The sequence below is a fragment of the Patagioenas fasciata genome, chromosome 7 (assembly GCF_037038585.1).
Source record: "Patagioenas fasciata isolate bPatFas1 chromosome 7, bPatFas1.hap1, whole genome shotgun sequence".
NCBI classification, from domain to species: Eukaryota; Metazoa; Chordata; class Aves; order Columbiformes; family Columbidae; genus Patagioenas; species Patagioenas fasciata.
This window is the reverse complement of record NC_092526.1, coordinates 12,435,496-12,455,497: the sequence shown is the minus strand read 5'-3', so window position 1 is coordinate 12,455,497 and position 20,002 is coordinate 12,435,496. Positions and strand designations below refer to the sequence as shown.

The window sequence follows — 20,002 nt, the reverse complement described above, 5'->3', positions numbered from 1 at the left end:
GAGTTTTGTTGTTGAATTTGCTGTTTTAAACATGCGTGTAGTGAAAAATCAATATAGTTGGGTTGCTAAAAGTCAGGGGGAGAAAAAACAAAAGAACTACTTTGAGTTTTTAATGCTAGATTTTTATCTCCTTTTTCCTCCTGCCTCACAAAAGTCATAATCCAAGTATTGGATCATTTCTTTTCATTTTTGAGCCAGAAAGCTTTGCTGATTCCAGCAGGGAGTTCTGTTCAGAAATCAATGGTATGATATGGCCCGTGGCTTCAAAAAAAAAGCTGACAAATAATTATTGGCTCATAAGTAATACTGGGAAGCAACCCAAAAATTAAACAAATAAGCAGCCATAACTAAAATGTTGAGATTTATAAACATGTCACGTTGTGAGTGTGGGAAGTTTTTATGCTTAAGAAATTATACATGGATTATTATTCCATCTTTAAATTCATAAATATATCCTCAAAAGAGCAAACTTGGGAAGAGGGATAAAAACCAATACGCATTGATCTTTTCCAGGAATATCTTTACACGGCAAATCCTTTGTAGCCAACATAGTGCCCACGAGACAGAGAAGACGTCTTTAAAAACATTTGTGATCAAATGCCCTTCTGTCACCTGACAATATTACCAATAGCAGAGTTGTCATATTGTGTAAACTGCCATTCTCCCACCAAAGGCGTCACCTTTTCATTTCTTCCCTGTGCCATCTAAAGGCTCAAGTGCAGGATCTAATAAGTCGAGACTGATCATTCCTAGCTCTCTCTACCAAGCTATTTCAATGCTTATTCTGATATTACAGATAAGGCTAAAAGCATTCCTTGTTCTTTTGATTCACCTGTGCTTCCTCTTTAGGAATTAGATGTCAACTGCTTATAACTTTGCCAAGCTTCAATTATTTCAGCTGGAAGTTTTCATGTTGGCTGTCTGATCGAACCTGAAATTTCTTGCAAATTTTCAGTCAAAATATTTTGCACATTTCTAAAATCAAAGCTAGGGAAAAAGAATGTCCATAAGTAGCAACCCTTTCCTTGAAACAAGCTAGTGTTTAGAGCAAGGAACTGAACTTCATGTCACTGTAACGCCTTTTGCAATTTCCACAAAAAGCGACTCAGATCTGCCAAGTTTTCAGAGACTCATACATTTTGATCTTGGCACCTGAAGTCCTCCCTGCATACTGGACATGCTCCAGTGTGGGCCAGAGCAGGATTATCCCAGACACTGCAGCTCTGAGTGGCTGAGCCCACAGGAATGGAGAACTGGGTACAAGCCTGCTAGACACCCCAAAAATAGGAGTGGGGAGACTGGCGCTGATTAGTAAGAAAATGGAGTAGCATGGAACAGATGCCAGATGACCGAAAAAGGGGTTTGCTGGGCACATAGGGTAGGACTGGGATGAAAACCTGTGAGGAAGAACATCAGGCTCAGGATAAGGAGGACTGTACTCTTCGTTGGGAATACTCAGTCCCTGACCTGCCAACCATCAACAGTGACCCATCAGCTTGGTTAATGGAATTTGTTAGCCAAATCTAAAGCTCCTTTCCTGCTGGTGGCTCATGTTTGTACCAGTTAGATACTATAAAGTAGGATGTGTCTGTTTTTAGTTTTCCTAAAACCAAAAAGCCCCCTCACTCCCTTCTCCCAAGATGGAGAAGAAACAGCATGCAGTCGTGTATTCAGGACTCCCTGATATGACACACGCACACACGGGAAACAAGAGCAGCATGTGCGATTTGTCTCTTATCATTTCTTAATGTTAAAATGTTTGACATTGCAAGCTTAGCAACAAACCTTTAGGAGGTTCTAGGTGTGTTACCTGCTGATGACATAAATTAGCCATTGCCCAAGGTACTCTGTTAATACTTTATGGTTTACCCTCTAAGGTCCCTTAATCTTAAAGCTGGCACAACGCAATGATGTATCTGATGAATCTGTGGCACAACGCAATGATGTACAAAGGTTTTCAGACCAGCTCTGAACAAGCATGTTTGCACATGAGCAGCAGTCAAGTTCTGTTAGTGTTGTGGTTGACTCACACAAATGCCTGGCCCCTGTAGGATATAATTCAATAATATGCCAGTTTTGGCTTCAAAAGTTGGTGCATGCCAGTGTCTCAGCTGTGCCAGGACATCTGTTTGTGGGCTAGGCTGCAGAAGAACTCACTGACATGATCTGGGTAGGAAAGGTTTATTTGGGAGGAGTGCTTTTAATCTACACCCTGTCACACTGGAGTGTGATCTCACATACAGCTGTACCAGCACAGCTGAGCGTCTGGTGCTCAGCCCAGGAAAAAGGGGTGAGAAAAGCCAGGATTTCTTAAGACAGTAACTCATCCAACTAAACTCCCAGGCAGGCCTTTTTCAACAGCGAAATTGGACACTGAGTCACTGCATTCCCCTACCTTTCCAACGGTCATTTGCACACGCTGGCCTAGACTCTTGCTCTGTTGACCATGACCCTTCTCCTGCATTTAACACGAGGAAATACTTGGATGTGATCAAATGAGCCATGCCACTCCCTGTCAGAGGTGAATTCATTCCAGCGAGAAGCAGAGGAGAAAGAAAAGAAAGCACGTGCGTTTGGATTTTAAACAGCTTGGCAGCACGTCAGTTGAAGAGCGCAAGGATGATTATACTTCAGAATGAGAGCACCTAAATGGAAAACAATCTACAATGGAAATGTTAAAATAAATGTAAAACTAGCATCCTAAGAACAGCCAAAGCTAAACATTCTGTGTTGGATTTTTATGACCTTGAAGCTATGATCTGGAGTAGCCTGTTCCCTAGCGTGCACCACAGCAGACATGTTCAAACTAGAGGATTAACACCTCACACACCTATCAACAGACACAGGCATTAAGCAGGATGAGATAACAGCATGGGCAATCAAGAAGCACTGCATCCCAGTTCAACACAGGAGGGTTATAAACACACAAGCCTCTGAATCCAGCAGTGAAAAACTTAAGCCTGCCAAGCTGAGGATGGATTGAAGTAATGACTAATATTTCCCAGGAAAATATCTGAGAAGTAAGGAAGATAAGGAGCATAAACATCCCAGCACCTCCAGACAGAAATAGCATACTGAAGATATAGCACATCCAGTCCTCTCTATCTATCTACTGGACTAAGCAGTATTAACATGCTAATTGACATTAGATAATAACAATGGACATTAATGAGAATTTCTCCTCCTCTCACACACTACCATTTATTTAATGACTGGTTTTCCTCTCCAACCACCTCACAGGTGCAGCTCAAGCAGCAGGAATTGAATTTGGCCAGACGGCTTCTGAGGATCACAGCCAGGAACTGGGTATTGTCGTCAGAGGAAGGTGGGTGGGTGACTGGAAGGGAGCTGGAAAGCCAACTCAAACTGATTCAAGCAGAGGCACCTTTTTTTAAACTGCTGTATCTGTTGAAGACCAGGGCGAGGAAAGAAGACCATTTCCTTGAAATATTACATAGATTTGGTCTTTGGTCTGCTAAAGTGAGGTTAGAACCCAATAATCTCTTTCTCTTTGTCCCTGTCTTGGTTGCACTCGCCCCTTCCCTTGTGCTCCCTAGCACATGCTTTATCTTTTTGTTCCCTCTGCATCCACCCATGCATGCCCTGTACCTCTGCTGCTGCCTAGAAGCCTCTTCCTGCCAGTGCAACACTTCACCAGCATTGTTTACTGGGCCCAGCTCAGGGATCCAAGAGGAAAATGAGCTGGATGCTGCCTGAGGATGCTGTACATCAGCTATTCCCATTTCCCCAGCTGCACGGAAGCCAAGGAAATTGTGCAGACAGTCGAGCAGCCCTGAGAAAGCTCCGTTTTCGTCTGCCGCTTACATGGTCCTCGGCAATTACCCAACAGCATGATCCAATCTTCTTCACTCAAGGCATGAGTGGACTTGAGGAGGACTGAATGCTTGCTTTGGGATCCCCCTTTCAGAGCAAACAAATACATTTGGGTCTCTGTGCTCTAAACAAGAGGCTGCACACAGATATTAGTGGCAGCGTGTGCTCCTGGGCTCTCCACGTGCTCCTGAGAGCCAGTCCTTGAGCTGCCACACACTCATTTTCCCTCTTCCTTCTATACATATGCACACACTCACACACCAGTATATACAAAATATATCCACTCCTTCCACTTACTGGGCACTCAGTGATATTTTGAGTCCACAGGCTCATGTTGGAGCTGTCCTCAATGGTGGTGCATCGCTTCTGCTTGCTATCCCAGCCGCAATAGGGATCTCTGGCTCCTAGACATTCCCTGCATGTGCAAAGAGAAAAGATTAAAGCTAAGACTGCCTAGCTCTAAAGACACATATTCAAGTATAGTGTTTGTATATGACAGCTGTCAAGCGCACCGAGGCTCAGCAGAAGAAACAATTTCTTCTAAGCAGAGGTTTACCTGCTTGGAAGGGGAGAACAGCTGAATAGAAGGGTGATAGGACACAAAGCAAATATCACTCAGAGAAGCTGTAGATTAAAAATCAGTTCACTCCTCTCCAAGGCCTAGGGAAAGAAAATGACTTTACAAATTTTAGTCAAAGAACACTTGTCATTGAGATATCTTTGTGCTCCCATGTAATCACTCAGCAGGCCAAACCTCACACAAAGCAAGCTCTGTGAGTATGTTTTCTGACACTGTGTCCATCCAAAGGGGTTAGACAAGCAGAATTCGCCAATGGACCAGTGATAAAGGCTTTCTATTAGTCTTGGCCTGTGCTGGAACAATGGTTTCATTTATAATCCCAACATCAAGATGTCAGTTTGGAAAAGTCACAGCAGAACATTATTTCTAAGCTTTTGGCTGCTTTGAACACTGCTGTATTCATTTTCCTCCTGAATCCATATTTACAGGCTGTGTGTTCCCAACATGTGAGCTGCTAAAGAAAAATAACTAGGGTTACTGCTGCCACTAAACAGAAGGTCAGTCACAGAATTAGTCTGTACCGAAAAAACTCAGCTGCATTGGTTATTCCTGTGAGTAGCTTTCAAATTGTTAATTTTCATTATGAAAACATAACAGTACAAGTCACATCATGCATGTATTAGTGAAAGACAAAGAAGAGAGGACTAAACTTAAAAAAGATTCACAGCATGATTTTTTATTTCAATGATCCAATCTCTTGTATCACACAGAAGGCTGATAGGATCTTTCCAAAGTCCCAAATGATCTGAAAACTGCCAATTAGACAGCAGCAAGGGACCAAGGGGAAAAAATCAGTTCAAGCAGCTAAATAGGAGAGTAATAAAATTTATTCTAAGGGTGGCTATCAGTATGATAAATGAAATATATACTGGAAAAAAAAATACAATGAGATGTGAATGGTTCCTCCCAGAAATCTTTGAAATTGTATTAGCCTGCAACCAGCCACAAATGAAAAAGCAAGTCCCTTAAGCACAGCTGAAAACACTCTATCAGTCTGTACTGACACCACAGCAATTTACCCCAAAGCAAAGCCCAGATTGTTTTGTTGTCTGATATTCAATGCTTTAGATACATATATATACACACACACACGTATGTATTTATATTTTAATTATGAGTTTCCAGTTTGGTCCTACATGGCAGCTCCTACAATTCCTCTACTAAAGATTTCACACAGAGTTTTAAGGACCATGATTTTAACTGTCCTGCTTTAGGGAGGTAGTTATAATGAGTGTCTCCACTGCATTTTTCCTTCAGCTGCTTCAGCACAACCAAGGCAAAGATGATTTTGTCCCAGCCCCAGGCAACAGAACATCAAATATTTGCCTAGAAAAGACTTGGGATCCTCAGTACAAGGACACAGAAGGGACATGTGCTGCCTTGCTCATTATTCTGGTCAAGGACCCCCATCCTGCTGCTTTGGCAACGTACACCCCTCTCACCCCTGAAGTGGGGCTGTTTCCATCCCCAGAGCTGCCCTGGCAACCCAGCAGCCCCACAGCAAGGGCAGCACTTATTAATTTTGGAGCAGGCACTGGGGCATCTGCCCACCCCCTTGGTAACTTGGCCCGTCAGGAAGAAACTGGGTGGTAGAGAGAAGAATGAGAGAAGTAATTTAGCGGGGGGGAAGGGAAAGAAAAAAGAAAAAAGGCAAAAAAGCCCCTGCTTTTATTTAGAGAGCCTTTTGGTCAGGCGTCCAGACCCTGCCACCACATACCAACTATTGTTTCCAACTGCATGAAGCCATTTCACCAGGCATCCAGCGAGCTGAGAGGGGTCATTGTAATTCATAACAGGGAAGGCTGTTGTGAGCATCACCCCATTATGATACACATTTTCTCTGAATTTAATTTATAGGAAAACATGTGCTGCATAAATTCAGGAAATAATCTCCATATGTTCTGTGCCGCAGCCCTCAGCCGCTCCGCAGGCTGCAATCCATCCCGGTGAGGCACTGACCGCTTCGCTGGCACTATCGTCACGTCTGTCATGTAGCTCGTGTGCTGCTCTGAGCTGGGAGCAGCGAGCGACAGATCCCCAGCGCTGCACTCCATGAATCACAGCCCACAGTCCCCTGCTGCCACCACTGACCCCCAGCTGATGGGCCATCGGTAACCGAGATGCAGAGCCACCAGGAGGCCACACTGATGGCTGCCGGCAAAAGCCAGTGCAGTGCTTGTTGGTGGGGAGCTACGGCCATCCCATCTCTGTGCTCTCTGTCCTGGGTGTGATGAATTCCTGCCCATCCTGGGCTCTGTTGAGTTGTCAAAATGCGCACTCTGTAATTTAACAGCCATCACAGCCTGGGATTTCTCCCTGCCTGACGGCAGGCCCTCCAAACCACTTGAAATCTAAAACCAAAATAGCCATCCTGTCTGCTTCCCTTCAGGATTCGGAGCCCACTCATCTGCCTCGACTCTGGTGAGAAACCTATTATATCGGCTGACAGCAACATACTTACGGGTGAGGAGGATTGTATTTACTTACACACAATTTGCTCATTTTTTTTCCTTTTGTAAGCAGGAAAAGCATTACAATGTGCATTACTGCAAGAGAACAATATTTTTGGCAAATACTTCAAGGGAACACTTCCAAATCTACCCTAATTTCTATCCTTACAGTATCTTTAGAATATATATCCCTATTTACGTCATTAAAAGGTAAAACCACACCAGCAGATCACACCAAAAGACAAATAACTGTATGCATACATGCACGCACAGATCAAAATGCTTCAGAAATACGCTGCTGTTCTTGGTAGATCAGGCACAACAGTGTGGAAAATGTAAATATATCACAGCATCTCCCTGTGCTCCTAACACAAAATAAATTGAAATGTTTATGTGTAAATACCATTTTGTATTACGATACCACTGAAAAGTCTCACAGAGGCTGGGAGACCTGAAGTCTCACAGGGCAGTATGTAAACACTGTGAAATAAGATACAAAGGAGTTTACATGCTGTAATGAAATTCTGATGTTTCAAAGGCAATGGGACTTCTGCCACTGTGTCAGTGAGGCCAGATTTCATACCATAGATACAGGGAACACCACAATTGGGTCTCCTCAGTGGCAGGCTGGGAATGCCTCAAGGAACTAACAACGCACTATCGTCTGCCATCACAATTCACACAGGTAGAGGGAACCCATTATCACAGGAGACTACCCAAGCATGGCAGGTTACCACTGGCTACATTAATGCTAATGGTTCAGTTAATGAAATCCCACAAAGTGGGATGTTTGTGGAAGTAAGATGGTGATGATACCACACAGTTTGTGCCCCCAGTTCCCCTCTGGGCATCCAGTAACCACATTCGGTGAGGACTCTGGAGAATAGCTCTTGACAGTTTTCTAACAGGTTGGATTTATTATGACAGGGCATTACTATCAATAGCAACTCACTTTAATTCATTGCCTCACAATAAATGTCTTATCTGAGGCATAAAGGCATACACTGAAAACACTCAATTGAAAAACACTTCCATTTGTGTCTCCTATTCAAGGTATTTTTTCCTCCAGTTCCTTATTCTCACTTACCAAGGACATTTGCATGAAAATAAGATCTTACTCATAAGAGCTCACCTGCTGCCTGCTGTTCGGGAGCTGTGAGCCTCCTTGGTGTTGGCTCTTGCAATCATTCCTACAGCAGTGATCTGGGATAACATAAAGGATTAAGATGCTGCAAGTGGGGCACTAACCACAGTCCACTGGAGCCAACAGAAAATCTTACCTATGACTCCAGAGGGTTTTTATGGTGTCTTGGAAGCTTGGTGGTGCTGAGCCTTCACTAATAGCATGTGCTGTAAAAAGGCTTCTGCTTCCAAGATGCTGGTCCTGCCCAAGATCTCTTTTTTTGTAATAGCCTGAATGATGTCTTCTTTCATAATATTAATTAAAGCTTAAATGTCTACAGGTCAAAAGTTTCTCATTCCTGCTTTTATTTGCTCTGGGTCTAGATAACTTCATCTTTTGGTCGTTTTTCCCCAAGAGTTAAAAAGCTTCAGACTGTGTAATAAATGGATCATCAAATCAACAGAACCGGACCAAAGAGATTAGGCTTTGACAGACCAAAGGAAAGAAGGAATTACTAGATCTTCTTCCTGCTCTTACTGCCAGACAGAAGACACAAAAACACGCCATTTTTATACCAAAAGCCACAAAACTGTCATCCAGAGTATTCACACTGAAGGGCTCTGCTCCTCTCATCTGCCAGGATATGCTTGCTCTGCTAACTTTCATTGCTTCTCTTTACATTTACCACTTTCTCCCACATTTTGGTTGTTTAAAAGCAAACAGGAACGGAACGATAAGATGTGACTCTTTGCAGAGGCAGGGCAGTTAACCCAAAGACTGAGAAGCTCCTTCCCAAAATGCATTTCCTCACCAAACCTGGCCATCGCGCCAAGAGAGGGTTCTGTGTTTTTGCTGATGAGCTCAGAACTCGCAGTGAACATCATTTTCACCAGGTAGAAACAACAACCCCCATAAGCAACCAGCTCTTTAAACCCTGACGGGCATCACCAGTGCATTCCCCAGCAGTGCCATCAGCTGGAGCGGTGCAAACATTTATAAGCCTGATCGTGCAACTGAGCACTGAGCAACCTAAGCTCATCTGTTCCCAGCAGCTCAGGAGCATGGGCAGCACAAGGGTTCATCTTGTTCTTTTTGGGGAATAAGATCTTAGAATTTCCCACTGGCTTGTTGCAATCTTCAAGCAGTCACCTCCAAGGGAACAGCCCTTTGCAAGCAACAAGGGGGTTTTAGCTGTGTCTGTTATTTGCAAGCATGAGGTTGTGTTTGGCAGACAGACATTTTCTGACAAGGTTAGCTTACTGTCCCATTGCTATCAACCTGCGGAGGGGATGAACTAAACAAATAATCATATTAGCTTCCAGCCAACCAAATCATAATTACTGACAACCTCAACAGCCCGTGCAAGGAAGAGCGGGCTTCTGCCTTCCCTAAAGCCAGATGGCATGAAAAGAGAATAAGAAGAATCAAAAGGATGTTCGTGGCTTAAGAAAATAAGATTAGAAAGGGGAAAAAAAGCACCAGACCTTCAAACAATACCTCTACTTTTGATACCTTTAAAAATTCAAACTGCAGAGATGAGCCAGTGATCTGTACAAATCCATTATCTTTCCCCACTGAGAAGAGAAGCCAAGTGGAACTGAGCTGCTTTAGTCAGACGCTGGTCAAGTAGAAGCTTCATTTCTCAGCTGGTGAATACAACATATTCCGTGCCAGACTCTACTGCCCTTTGCTCAAGACAAGTAGTCACCTACTTCATAAGCAATTAATGGGGCTATTTGTGGAGCAGGGCACTGCTCAGGAGGAGCACACTGCAGCTCACAGGTGCCACCACTGGCAGGGCTGCAGTTGATGTTAATCTGGACAGACAAGGTTTGATATTTTGGCACTTGGCACTGGACGCAGAGGTGGAAATGCTGAAGTGTGCGTGTGTTGAGTGCGTGTGTAATTTATCATCCACACATGCTTAGCATTAGTGGTTGCTGCTCTGCACATGACTTGTTTTGAATGCATAAATTAAAGCTATGGTGTAAAACGACCTCTAAAACTGAAGTCCATCTATGAGCCAAACACATGTAACTTATTTGAAAGAAACCGTGCACAGACAGAGGATTTTCAGAGGAAGTTTCAGCTCATTTTCTTTTCCACATCAGGGACCTTGGCTTGCTGGTTTCCACCTCCTGCCTTACCATTTTCAATATCACTGTAATCGATTGTGGTTTATAGATTATGGCCTCACACAATCTACACAACAAACTATTCCATTTCTTACTTTCTGACATCCCATTCCATCATCTTTTAGCAACAGTCACTTCTTTATTGGGTAGGTGTTTATTTTTATTTTAAGGCCATGAAATAAAACAACATCGGATTTATTCAAATATGAAGATTAATGCCATCCTGAGAAAAATTCTGATTAGATCTTGATTTATGTTTACATCAGTAAAGCAGGTTAATAAAAAAAATGAGTAAATGTTCCTCCACAAACACTATTAGAAACTCTTGTCACTGTGCCAAACAAAGCTGACCTCTAATAAAAACAGAAGTACAGAGGGCCTCTGGCTACCAGTGACGGGATCAGTCTTCCAGAAGAAAACTCGGATACTATTGAAGTCCTAATGAAAGCAATAGCCAGAAGGAATTCCTGAATGCAGGGCATCTTTGTCTGGATTGCAAAGCACAACCATTTCCTAGTCTCCGAAGGCGTTTGAGCCTTAAGAAAACATGCCCCCCAGGGCTGCCATATGGAAAGAGGCAGAGGGGACCAGACATCCCTTTCGGAGGGCAGCTTGGGCAAATCAGTGCACTCAAGTGTTCTTTCCTGTCTCTGCCCTGTGTCAGTCACTGTCTGGAGGTGGCTGTCACATTAAGATGTGCTCTGCTCCTGCGTTTCTGCTCTACGGTTGCAGAACTGAGACTTCTGTAGGAACACGGCGAATTCCTGTAGTCTGGTGGCGTAGGTGGATATGGGAAAAACGGTGGTATAGGCAAGAGCAAATCAATGGCGAGGGACACAGACAGGTGCTTTATGTAGTCTCTGGGAGATGCTGATGATTAAAAACCCACAAATTATGCTGAAAGGGGAACTTAGGAGGGGAAAGAAAACTGCAAAGGCAGAAGACTTAGCAAGAAATGTGAGTGATGATAAAGAAACCTGAAAACAGTCTACAGTTGTCACCCAGGCTGCACGAAGTAATTCATATTCAAGAACTTCCTTTGTGAAAGCAGGATTTTGTTAAGCTCTGAGTAATTATTTTCTGCTCAACAAGATGTAGATTCAACTAGACAGAGCCTTTGTAGATTAATGTATGTTGGAAAAGGCAAATAAATATTAGACCACCTACAACATCCCGAGGATCCAAGACATCTCTTGCCCAATGCTGCATTATTTTAACATTGCATAAAGGGCAAAATGGTCCTGCCAACATATTCTCCATTAGTTTTTCCCATGTATTTATAAAAATGCTATCAAATGATATCCATTCACTTCGTAACAAGAGACAACATCACTTAAGTAAATGGATATTCTTGAAATTCAGCCCTAACCCTTTGTAGACCAGAGTGTTCCCATAGATCTACAGTACTTAGGTGTTTTGACAAGTAAAAGACACCAGCTAGTACAATATTATGTTTTTCTACAACCCATACATATTTTATGTACTGATATGCACTTAAATTTTAAACTTAAAACAATAACAAATTTGCTCTGGCTCCAGATACTTCCTCCTCCCCAAATAGGTAAAACAGCTCATCTCCTAATAAAAAGTTAATGATGCATCTGTAGCAGTATATTAATTCAGTATTAACATGGGACACATCCGCGTTGTACGCTGACTGGAAGCTTGAGACATGAAGCAAACCAGCCATGGCAGCAGTAAGGCTGCAGACTCTTTGCATCAGGAGCCATGTTGCTGAACGTGACCATTGCACAGAATACAAATCTTATGACATAATAGTAGCAAATTACAAGCATTGACAGATGCAATAGATATCTGCCCTGGGGCTTGCTGGTAGCTTTAGTTATTAATCTTGTTTGTATAACAATAGCATCAATGTCATCCCAACATTACATATTCCAAGAAAACTACCTGCTTTCCTGTCAGTTGCCACTGTGTTGAAACTAATTTCCCATAGCCCACCTAGCAGGCATCAGATGGTAATGACTTTTAGACATCATTGATCTGAGCTGGCCTAAAGCCAGCCTGCTAGAAGTAAAAGGATCCACATGCTAAACCATTCTTGATATTGAGAGCCAGGTCATGTTGGCAGTACACTTCAAAAATAAGGAGCAAACAAAAGCCCTCAGCACGTTCAGCCTCCTGCTTTTTCCTCCTTTCCAGCAAATCCAAAGTCCCTTGAAACAAATTGGCAACCTAGTAATGATGGTAAGTAGACAAAAGCCAGTGAGCCCTGAAATTAGTTGATTTTGTTTGGCTTTTTCTGCAGCGACCTTCATCTGTTTCAGCCTCGACTCTGGCTACTGCTAAATTCCCCTTCTGCCACAGTACCATTGACTCAGGGCCATTTGCACAGTTTGGTGCTACAAGCAGGAGCCTATAAGTGTACAGACAACTTAAAATCAATGTAAAGCTTGCCATTGGCTGGAGCATTTAAAAGAAATGGGAAAAACTTAATAATTCATCTGGTTCAGAGCAGAGCCCCTTTCCACTCTTTCATCCTCTCCTTTTCAGTGATGCAAACACCAGCAATCTCAGCGCAGGCTTATTCCTCAAACTCGGCCTCTTGCTGGTTTCCCTACCGGCACCACATTGCATTTCTCTCCTGACTGTTATTTGTGATTCCCTCATACTTAAATGCCATCCACAAAATGTGCTATTTTCTTTCTTCCATGCCATTAAAGATAATGTCAAATAAGATGGAACTGAAAACCAATCTCTCTGGCATTTCACTGGAAACGTGCCCCTACGCACTACATTGCCAGTTACCCTGGCCTTCTTTTTGCTCCGATTTCAGACACACATGGTGACGTCCCTTTGCCAGACCATTCAAATGAAGCTCTTCAATTACTATCCTAACATCCAGGTTTCTTAGACCTGTACCATCTCCTCAAATCTTAAAGGTCCATATACTGCGAATAGTATGGATGTGCTTATCTTTACATATATGAGCAGCTACATTAAAGAAAATGGGAGTAATTGCCTGCTACAGCAGATGCAAATGTGTTTTCAGGATAGAGAAAAGGGCATAATTTTGTACTTCTATTTAAAGAACACAGATCCACTTCATGTACCAAACTTCATTCTTTCCAAGAGCTTTAGTGATGGTGGTTCTGTTTGATGTCTTAATTCTCTTGTCAGTGGGAGTCTTGCTATTTACTTAAATGCAACCAGAATGCCAAACCAGATGTTTAGTGATTTATTCTGATGTATTATTGGATACTGTGGATGACAAAAGATTGGGCGAACACTCTCCTTCCTGCCTATGAAGTTTTCCAAAGCGTTTCAGCATTATTGGTGTTACAACAATTAGCTAATTCCCTCAGTTTTGGAGAGGCCATATCAGCCAAAGCAGATGGAAATTGATGATTAAGCTTTATCACATTTTTGTAGGCTGTTACCTTTCCTTTTGCCTCTATTTTTAAAGGGATGTTCAATGTGCTGGATATTTTTTAACTCTCAGGGAGAAGATTTTCAAAACAAAATCTGGGCCAGATTTCCAACAGCCTCAGCTCGGAAGAAGAGGCTGGATTTTCAGGGTCTTTGATGAACAATCTGGCCATCAACATCGCCTCAGTGATCTGCTGGTTGCTGGGCTCTGCTCAAAAACAGTCTCTGTTTTGTTCCCTCCTCTACCTCTTTTAACATTTTATCTCCTGTGCTTTTTACCCAACAATAGTTCCTTGTTTGTTCTTTGAGGAACTGTCATCATTCTGAGGATTTCCAGCCTGTATTCCCCTCACTCCCAGAAAGTGGGAAATGCTAACCTCCATGTGGTATCTCAACCCACTTAAAGCCTGGTATGGCAGTGGTACAGGGATGGTGCTTAGAGTTCCAGTTCTGCACACTGGAAGGCAGGCAGGAAAGAGAAAAGAGGACAAAAAAACTTTGCTTCTTTACTGTGGTTGCTGACCCTTTTCTTCTGAAAACTCCCTGGAGCCATTTCAGAAGTTACTCACCTATATGTACTTAGTTGTCTGATCATTGGCCCAAAGCTATTTAGAGGTGAATTGTGTTTCTCACGCAGATCTCAAGTCAGCAAGTACAAGTACTTGTCAGCTGAGTCATTTCTGCTAGCTTTGCACTAAGCACCATGGCTGGAGGGGATGTACAGCAGAATTTAGGCCAAGTAAAAGGGCAAAATCTCAACATCACTCAACAGCAAGCTTGCTCCAATCAGGTCAAAAAAGCAGGCAGAGTTCAAATGAGAGTATGTCGTAGCTGCACACAGGAGGACCTGGCTCTCCTCACAGCCTCAGAAGCAAGAGTATCTCCACTAGCACGAGACTTACCTGACGTTGTCCTCATACAATCTGATGAGATACCCATACTTGAGCACTGATCAACAGGGAGAGGACAAGCAAGCCAAACTGTTCTCAGAACCTCACTCTACATCCCAAATTGCAACCTGCCTCATGTGAACTGCAGATTTTATGCAGAAAACTGGAGGGATGAAAGAATAAATGACTATCAACATAAAATACATTGAAATAAACTGCTCGGGACAGAGAGATCAGAAAACGTGGGTATTCAAGAGACTCTGGTCTCATTCCCAGACACATTTTCTTTTCCTCATTTGAATGTGTAAGCAAAAAATGGCTACAAAATCACCGCAAGGCCAGCCTCAGATGTGTGTCTGCTCAGAGGCTCACAGCCCTGATGCTGCAATACAGAGACATCACAAAGTGCTCTCTACAAGCAGCTTCATTTTCCTACATGTTTGACTGCAGTTCCTAAACTGACCAATCTAACCCCATCCTTTGAAAAAATTACTAAACTATCCCTTACAGATAGGCCCCACCTGAAAGTAATGGTCCAAATCTGAAGTCCTCACCCCTCTAAAATTCAGATCGAGGGGTTTGTTCAGACATATTCTAGAGATATGATGGTGTCAGTGATAAAGCTGCAAGGCTGGCTCTCCAAATTTCTCTCCCCAAAGCCTGCGGGCAACCTGAGGTAAAAAAACAAACAACAACAACAAAAAAAACCAAACAAGCTCATTTGAAAATTACAGGGAGTTAGAAAGATTTCAAAGCCATGCAAAATCTGGCAGCAAGCACAGCCAAGCTACCACCCAGCAAAGCAGCCTTCAAAACACTCTGCATGTTCAAAGGGCTTGTAGGTTTTGCTCGCATTGGACATCTTCCTAATAGTCTCCAACAAGAGTGAGGAATGGCAACACTGAAGTACAACAGGAAAAACACACACACAAGGCAAGGCCCCTGCAGCCAAGTCCAGCCTGTAAATTTGGGCAGCTGACATTACAGACGTCTTCCTGTTGCCCTGTTGCTAAGCTTGGCTGTTCTGAAAAGACAGATTGAGACAGGTCAGTGGGCACAGACACTGCTCAGACACACAGAAATATATTGGGTCAATGAACTACATCAAGACATGGGGTTGAGCTACTGGTCACCATTTAAGAGATTGAATTGGTGCTGTGTCAATAAACAAACAGTAAAGGAGATGGCAGAAACCCTTTTCCCTTCCCATCTCCTCCCTTTGCTGCTGCTTTTTTCTCTGTCCCATTTCTGAGCCTTGGTACCAAGCCCCAAGGTTTTAAAGCAGCAGAGCAGCAAGGTTCTCTGGAGGGGATCAATGCTGGGATCAATTTTCTCTCGATACATGATAGTCCATTCCGGGGAGAAGGGAGGGTGAAGGTAAGAGCTCTAAGTCAGCAACAGAGAACCCACATCAGCCCCAAGGGTGTAAAAGGCTGCAAAGTTTCCTGATAACACAAGGCAGAGCCAAAAAAAACCAGTGTTGTGGTATTCCTGCCCGGGAGGCACAAATTCTTCAGCACCTCAAAGCTTCATGAGTGCCCCTCAAAATTATTAGATTATAAAATCTGCTGAAAGTGGAGCTTTTCAGGGAGGCCAGACAAGAAGTCACAGCACAACAAAAAAGTCAGTGGGGGGTGTTGTAGGAGTGAGAGCCCTTCTTCCAGTGGTGGCTGCATATTGGCATGTATTAAACATAGACACAACAATAAGCAATAAATCACAGCCCAGGAGAAGTGCCAGGTGGAATGCACTGGAGGAAATTAAAACATCCTTCTCGATAGAGTTCAGTATTGAAAGAAATACAAGGGAGGCCAAGTTGACTTATCACCGACATAGCCAGGATGCTAAGGGGAAAAAGGGTTCCAACACTTGCAGCTGAAAACTTTGCAGTTGAATAATTTCCTACAAAAGCCCCTTAGATTAAAATTAGTAGTGTCACAAACATCCTTTTAAACAAATAAATAATGGCCTTCTTGGCTTTCCTAAGTTTTCTTCTTTCTTGACTCCATTTTTCAAATGCACAATCCCTCTACAGGACTCAGCCATGGGCCAAAGGATCCACTACAATATACACAAGTGCACTTGCTGGCCAGCACCCAAATTCAGCAAATTCTGATCTCCCATGTTGCCAAACGTATGCACCCACCATGCTGTCAGGAGACCCTGTCCTGTGCACTGTGGTATAGTCCAGCAGCTGGCTTAAATTGCCTAAAAGTACCATGAAACAAGTCAAGGGAGGAACAGCTTGAGTCTCCATCCCACAAAGACCTGGGCTGCTTCCTTATTTCACTGAAAAATGCCTCCAGAAAGTTTGTTTTAGGAAAAAAACAGCATGGGTACACAAGCTTCCCAGCAATTTCAGCCAGGACCCAGTGCTGTACAGTGCATAAAACTGAGGCTGCTTGTGGTCACCAGCATTCAAGGAAACCTCTTTGGATCCAGGTTTCTGGGTTTTTTTTGGGAAAAGCTTATATTAACAGGGGACTGTGCCAGCCCTCAGGTCCTAAGTGGAAGGTGCTCCTGTGAGGCACCCCCACCTGTCTGCCCTCCAGCCACTGCTGTGTTTTCTCTGCTTGTCCCCTTTATAGGCAGTTGAGTAAACCTCCACCATTTGAGTTTTAATGGACGTGTCATACAAAGTACTTATGCAGGCTGAAACTGGGACACGATCTATAAATTACCGGAAAGCTGAACTCAAGATTAGGAAAAGGAAGGACCCATTTCTCTTGAAAATGGATCATATTTATGTATACACACATAAATATTCTCCCACTGAAATTCTCCAGCACAGCCTGAAGAGGACAGCTGTTATGTTCTACCTTTTTCAATCTTTGCTTTTAAGGGCTACGGACAGGATGGCATTTTCCAGCTGTGGTTCTCTTTTTCTCACTAAACACTTCTGTGTCAGTCTGTCTGTATAAACAACTAAACCTTTACACATTAAACACTTCTGTGTCAAACTTGCAGTAATGACCAAGTTATATTTTCTGAAAGGGATGATGAAGAGGTTCAGCGAAAATAGAGCTGGCATTTTTATATTTAGACAGACGTGAATTCAGTACAAGCTGATAGATAAACTCTACTTGTTGAAAATAAAATGATGGTGACATTTTCTATATCAGTTTTGGCAAGAGAACAGGGACATCTTGCAGTAGGCCACGAAAGAGGGAATCCGTTTAGACGTTGCTAACAAAATCCTTCCTCCTGTCTGGCACAGAGGACATCAGTTTCAGACAAAACTCTCATCAAGGAAAGCAAGGGAAAAGCAAGAGGGGAGAAGGACGAGTATTTTCAAGAGATGTAAACAAGCAACTACCTGCAGCAGACCCTGCTAAACACTCTAGGAGATTATTTGAGCGTATGTCAAACCAGTGGGTATGACACTCTTTCACCTTCTTAAAAACGGGATAGCATTTGGATGTAAAAACGTTCTACATCCATTTCTGGGTAGAAAACTGCTGTCTTTAAAAGGTACAATCAAGTCACAGAATCCATCCAGGTGAAAGAGATGTCACACACAACTGAGATGAGCTATTGAGTTCCAAAAGCAGTAACAAGTTGCCACGTGGCCCAGCCCTGTCTCATCAGACGTCTGAGAGGTGATCAACTCCAATAAGCCAGGATAGGCTGGCTGCAACCCAAATTCAGAAACCTGCCGCCATAAGAACTACCGGCAAAACACAAAATGTGTTACCAAAAGCAACACTGAAACTTCAAGTTAAAAAAAAAAAGGGTAAATATTGTTAAGTCCTTCTATGGTAAACACACAATTTCTGATAAGGATTAATTAATATATATCAAAAAAATATTGCTCATTCTCATTGTTCCTGTCATGAAAGTATCTATTTGGAGATGCACTTCCACCAGTGTCTTTTGTCTTGTAGTGACGAAAAAAAGCATTCTAAACCAAATCAGGCTGGAATATGTTTTCCTGATGCTTTTTCTTTTTAGGCTGAAGGGGAATATATCAGAGTCGTAAATTTGCTTACCCTTCTGTTCTGTACATGGAGCATCTCTCCAGAGGAATTTTTAGCACTCCATTATTTAAGCCCACAAAGAGCGACCTGTCGCTGTGCAGGATTTGGAGACTCTTGATTGCTTCCCGCTGTCCATCAGGGAGGATCTGCATTTCCTCTAAATAACAACTCCTCAGGTTCCTGTTAGTGGTAGAAAGGGCCTTCAAGATGGTGCCGTACTCTAATGGAACAAGAAAAAATGCACAAGTAAATCTTAGAGGAATTGACTTAATTTCATACCTGCCTAACGAGTGAAATATTGTCATCTTTGCACAGCTTCTTTAAACCTAATTCTGTGTCTCTTGTTGCCCATGGTAGAGAGACCTCCAGCTACACAGTTACAGCCCTCAGCAGTTCTAAGACATTACAGAAACCATCTGTGAATGCATTTAATGGGAACCCAGAAGGATGTGAACTATCTGGAGAGTGAGTACCTGGAAATATTTCCTAGTTGGAGCACTGAGGCAGAAAAGAGTCTGGTCCTGTCACCAGTGAGTTATACAGCAAGGTGACCCCAGATAGCAGGGATCATTTCTGGTGCCTCTAACCTGTATTTCCTCTGGTGTATGGAGCAGATCAGTGTGATTTGATGCCATGATAAATGACAACCGATGCAGTGGCCCTGCTGGAAATCTCAGAGGTCTCCGTAATGATTGCATGGGTCACAGATCTAATTGATCCTCTTCCTAGAAGAAACCATCCTGCCAGCTTGACAAGGGGATGTTATGGCACGAGCAGTGCCTACAAAGAAACATATATGTTTGCGTTCACAGGGCTCTTACCTAAACAATTTAAAGATCTGTCAAACTGTGGGAGATTTGTGCTGGAGAAAAGGGGGCAACCACATCATTTTTCATTAAAACCCCAAAGAGGTCTGTTAGCCCCAATTGTTGCTGAAGCTTGACCTTTCCATCCTGATAATGTCTGTACTGGTGCCAAAGCTCAGCAATTACAGTGGTGGGGCTGGCTGCCACGCGAAGCTTCTCTTTCCCTTAGGAGGGCCTTAAGTGTGAAACAAGACTGAGGCTCAAGTCTGAACTCAGTTTGTCTGAGGACTGGGTTTGTATTCAGGGCACCTCTACTGAAGCATTTGACTGATTTAAATATTTCAGGTCCAGCAGAGCTTACTCTTCAGTTACCACTAACCAGGGCCAGAAAGCAAACACAAACAAGAAGGTAAAGTTGTGGCAGCAGACTTTTGTACACAAATTATATGAGGCAGAAAGTATCCCAGCTTTCTCTCAGGTTTTGTAGCTGAGACTCCTCACTTAAAGTATCAAGGTATCAAAATAGCAGAACCATGGTTTACTTCTATTTAAATACCATCTTCTCATCATAATCAATGCCCATGGAGGCTCCCACAGTGGGAATGTTACTAGAACACATCCAAGATGATTACTTTCGAAGTAAGTGGTGGTAAAAGTTAGATAAATTATGACACAGTCTTGGAAGGTGGTAACATGAGAATGAGGCAATGACTCTGCATTCAGATGTGAGATTAACCTAACACTTACGGAGGCAATCCATCTTATTCTAAAGTCAAAGCTTCTGCAATAGAGGATAACAACATTATACCCATGAGGC

General features: G+C 42.9%; 1 protein-coding gene across 8 annotated transcripts in view; it reads right to left on the bottom strand.

Annotated features, from left to right (window-relative positions):
* SEMA5B (semaphorin 5B) overlaps positions 1-20,002 on the bottom strand; it is a 268,808-nt gene that overhangs the window by 35,622 nt on the left and 213,184 nt on the right. For all 8 annotated transcript variants that reach the window (XM_065840807.2, XM_065840808.2, XM_071810817.1 and 5 more), the window contains 2 exons: positions 18,392-18,599; positions 4,132-4,249 (listed from right to left, as the gene is read on the bottom strand). In XM_065840807.2, coding sequence (XP_065696879.1) covers positions 4,132-4,249; positions 18,392-18,599 — 326 coding nt within the window. The remainder of the gene's footprint in view (positions 1-4,131; positions 4,250-18,391; positions 18,600-20,002) is intronic.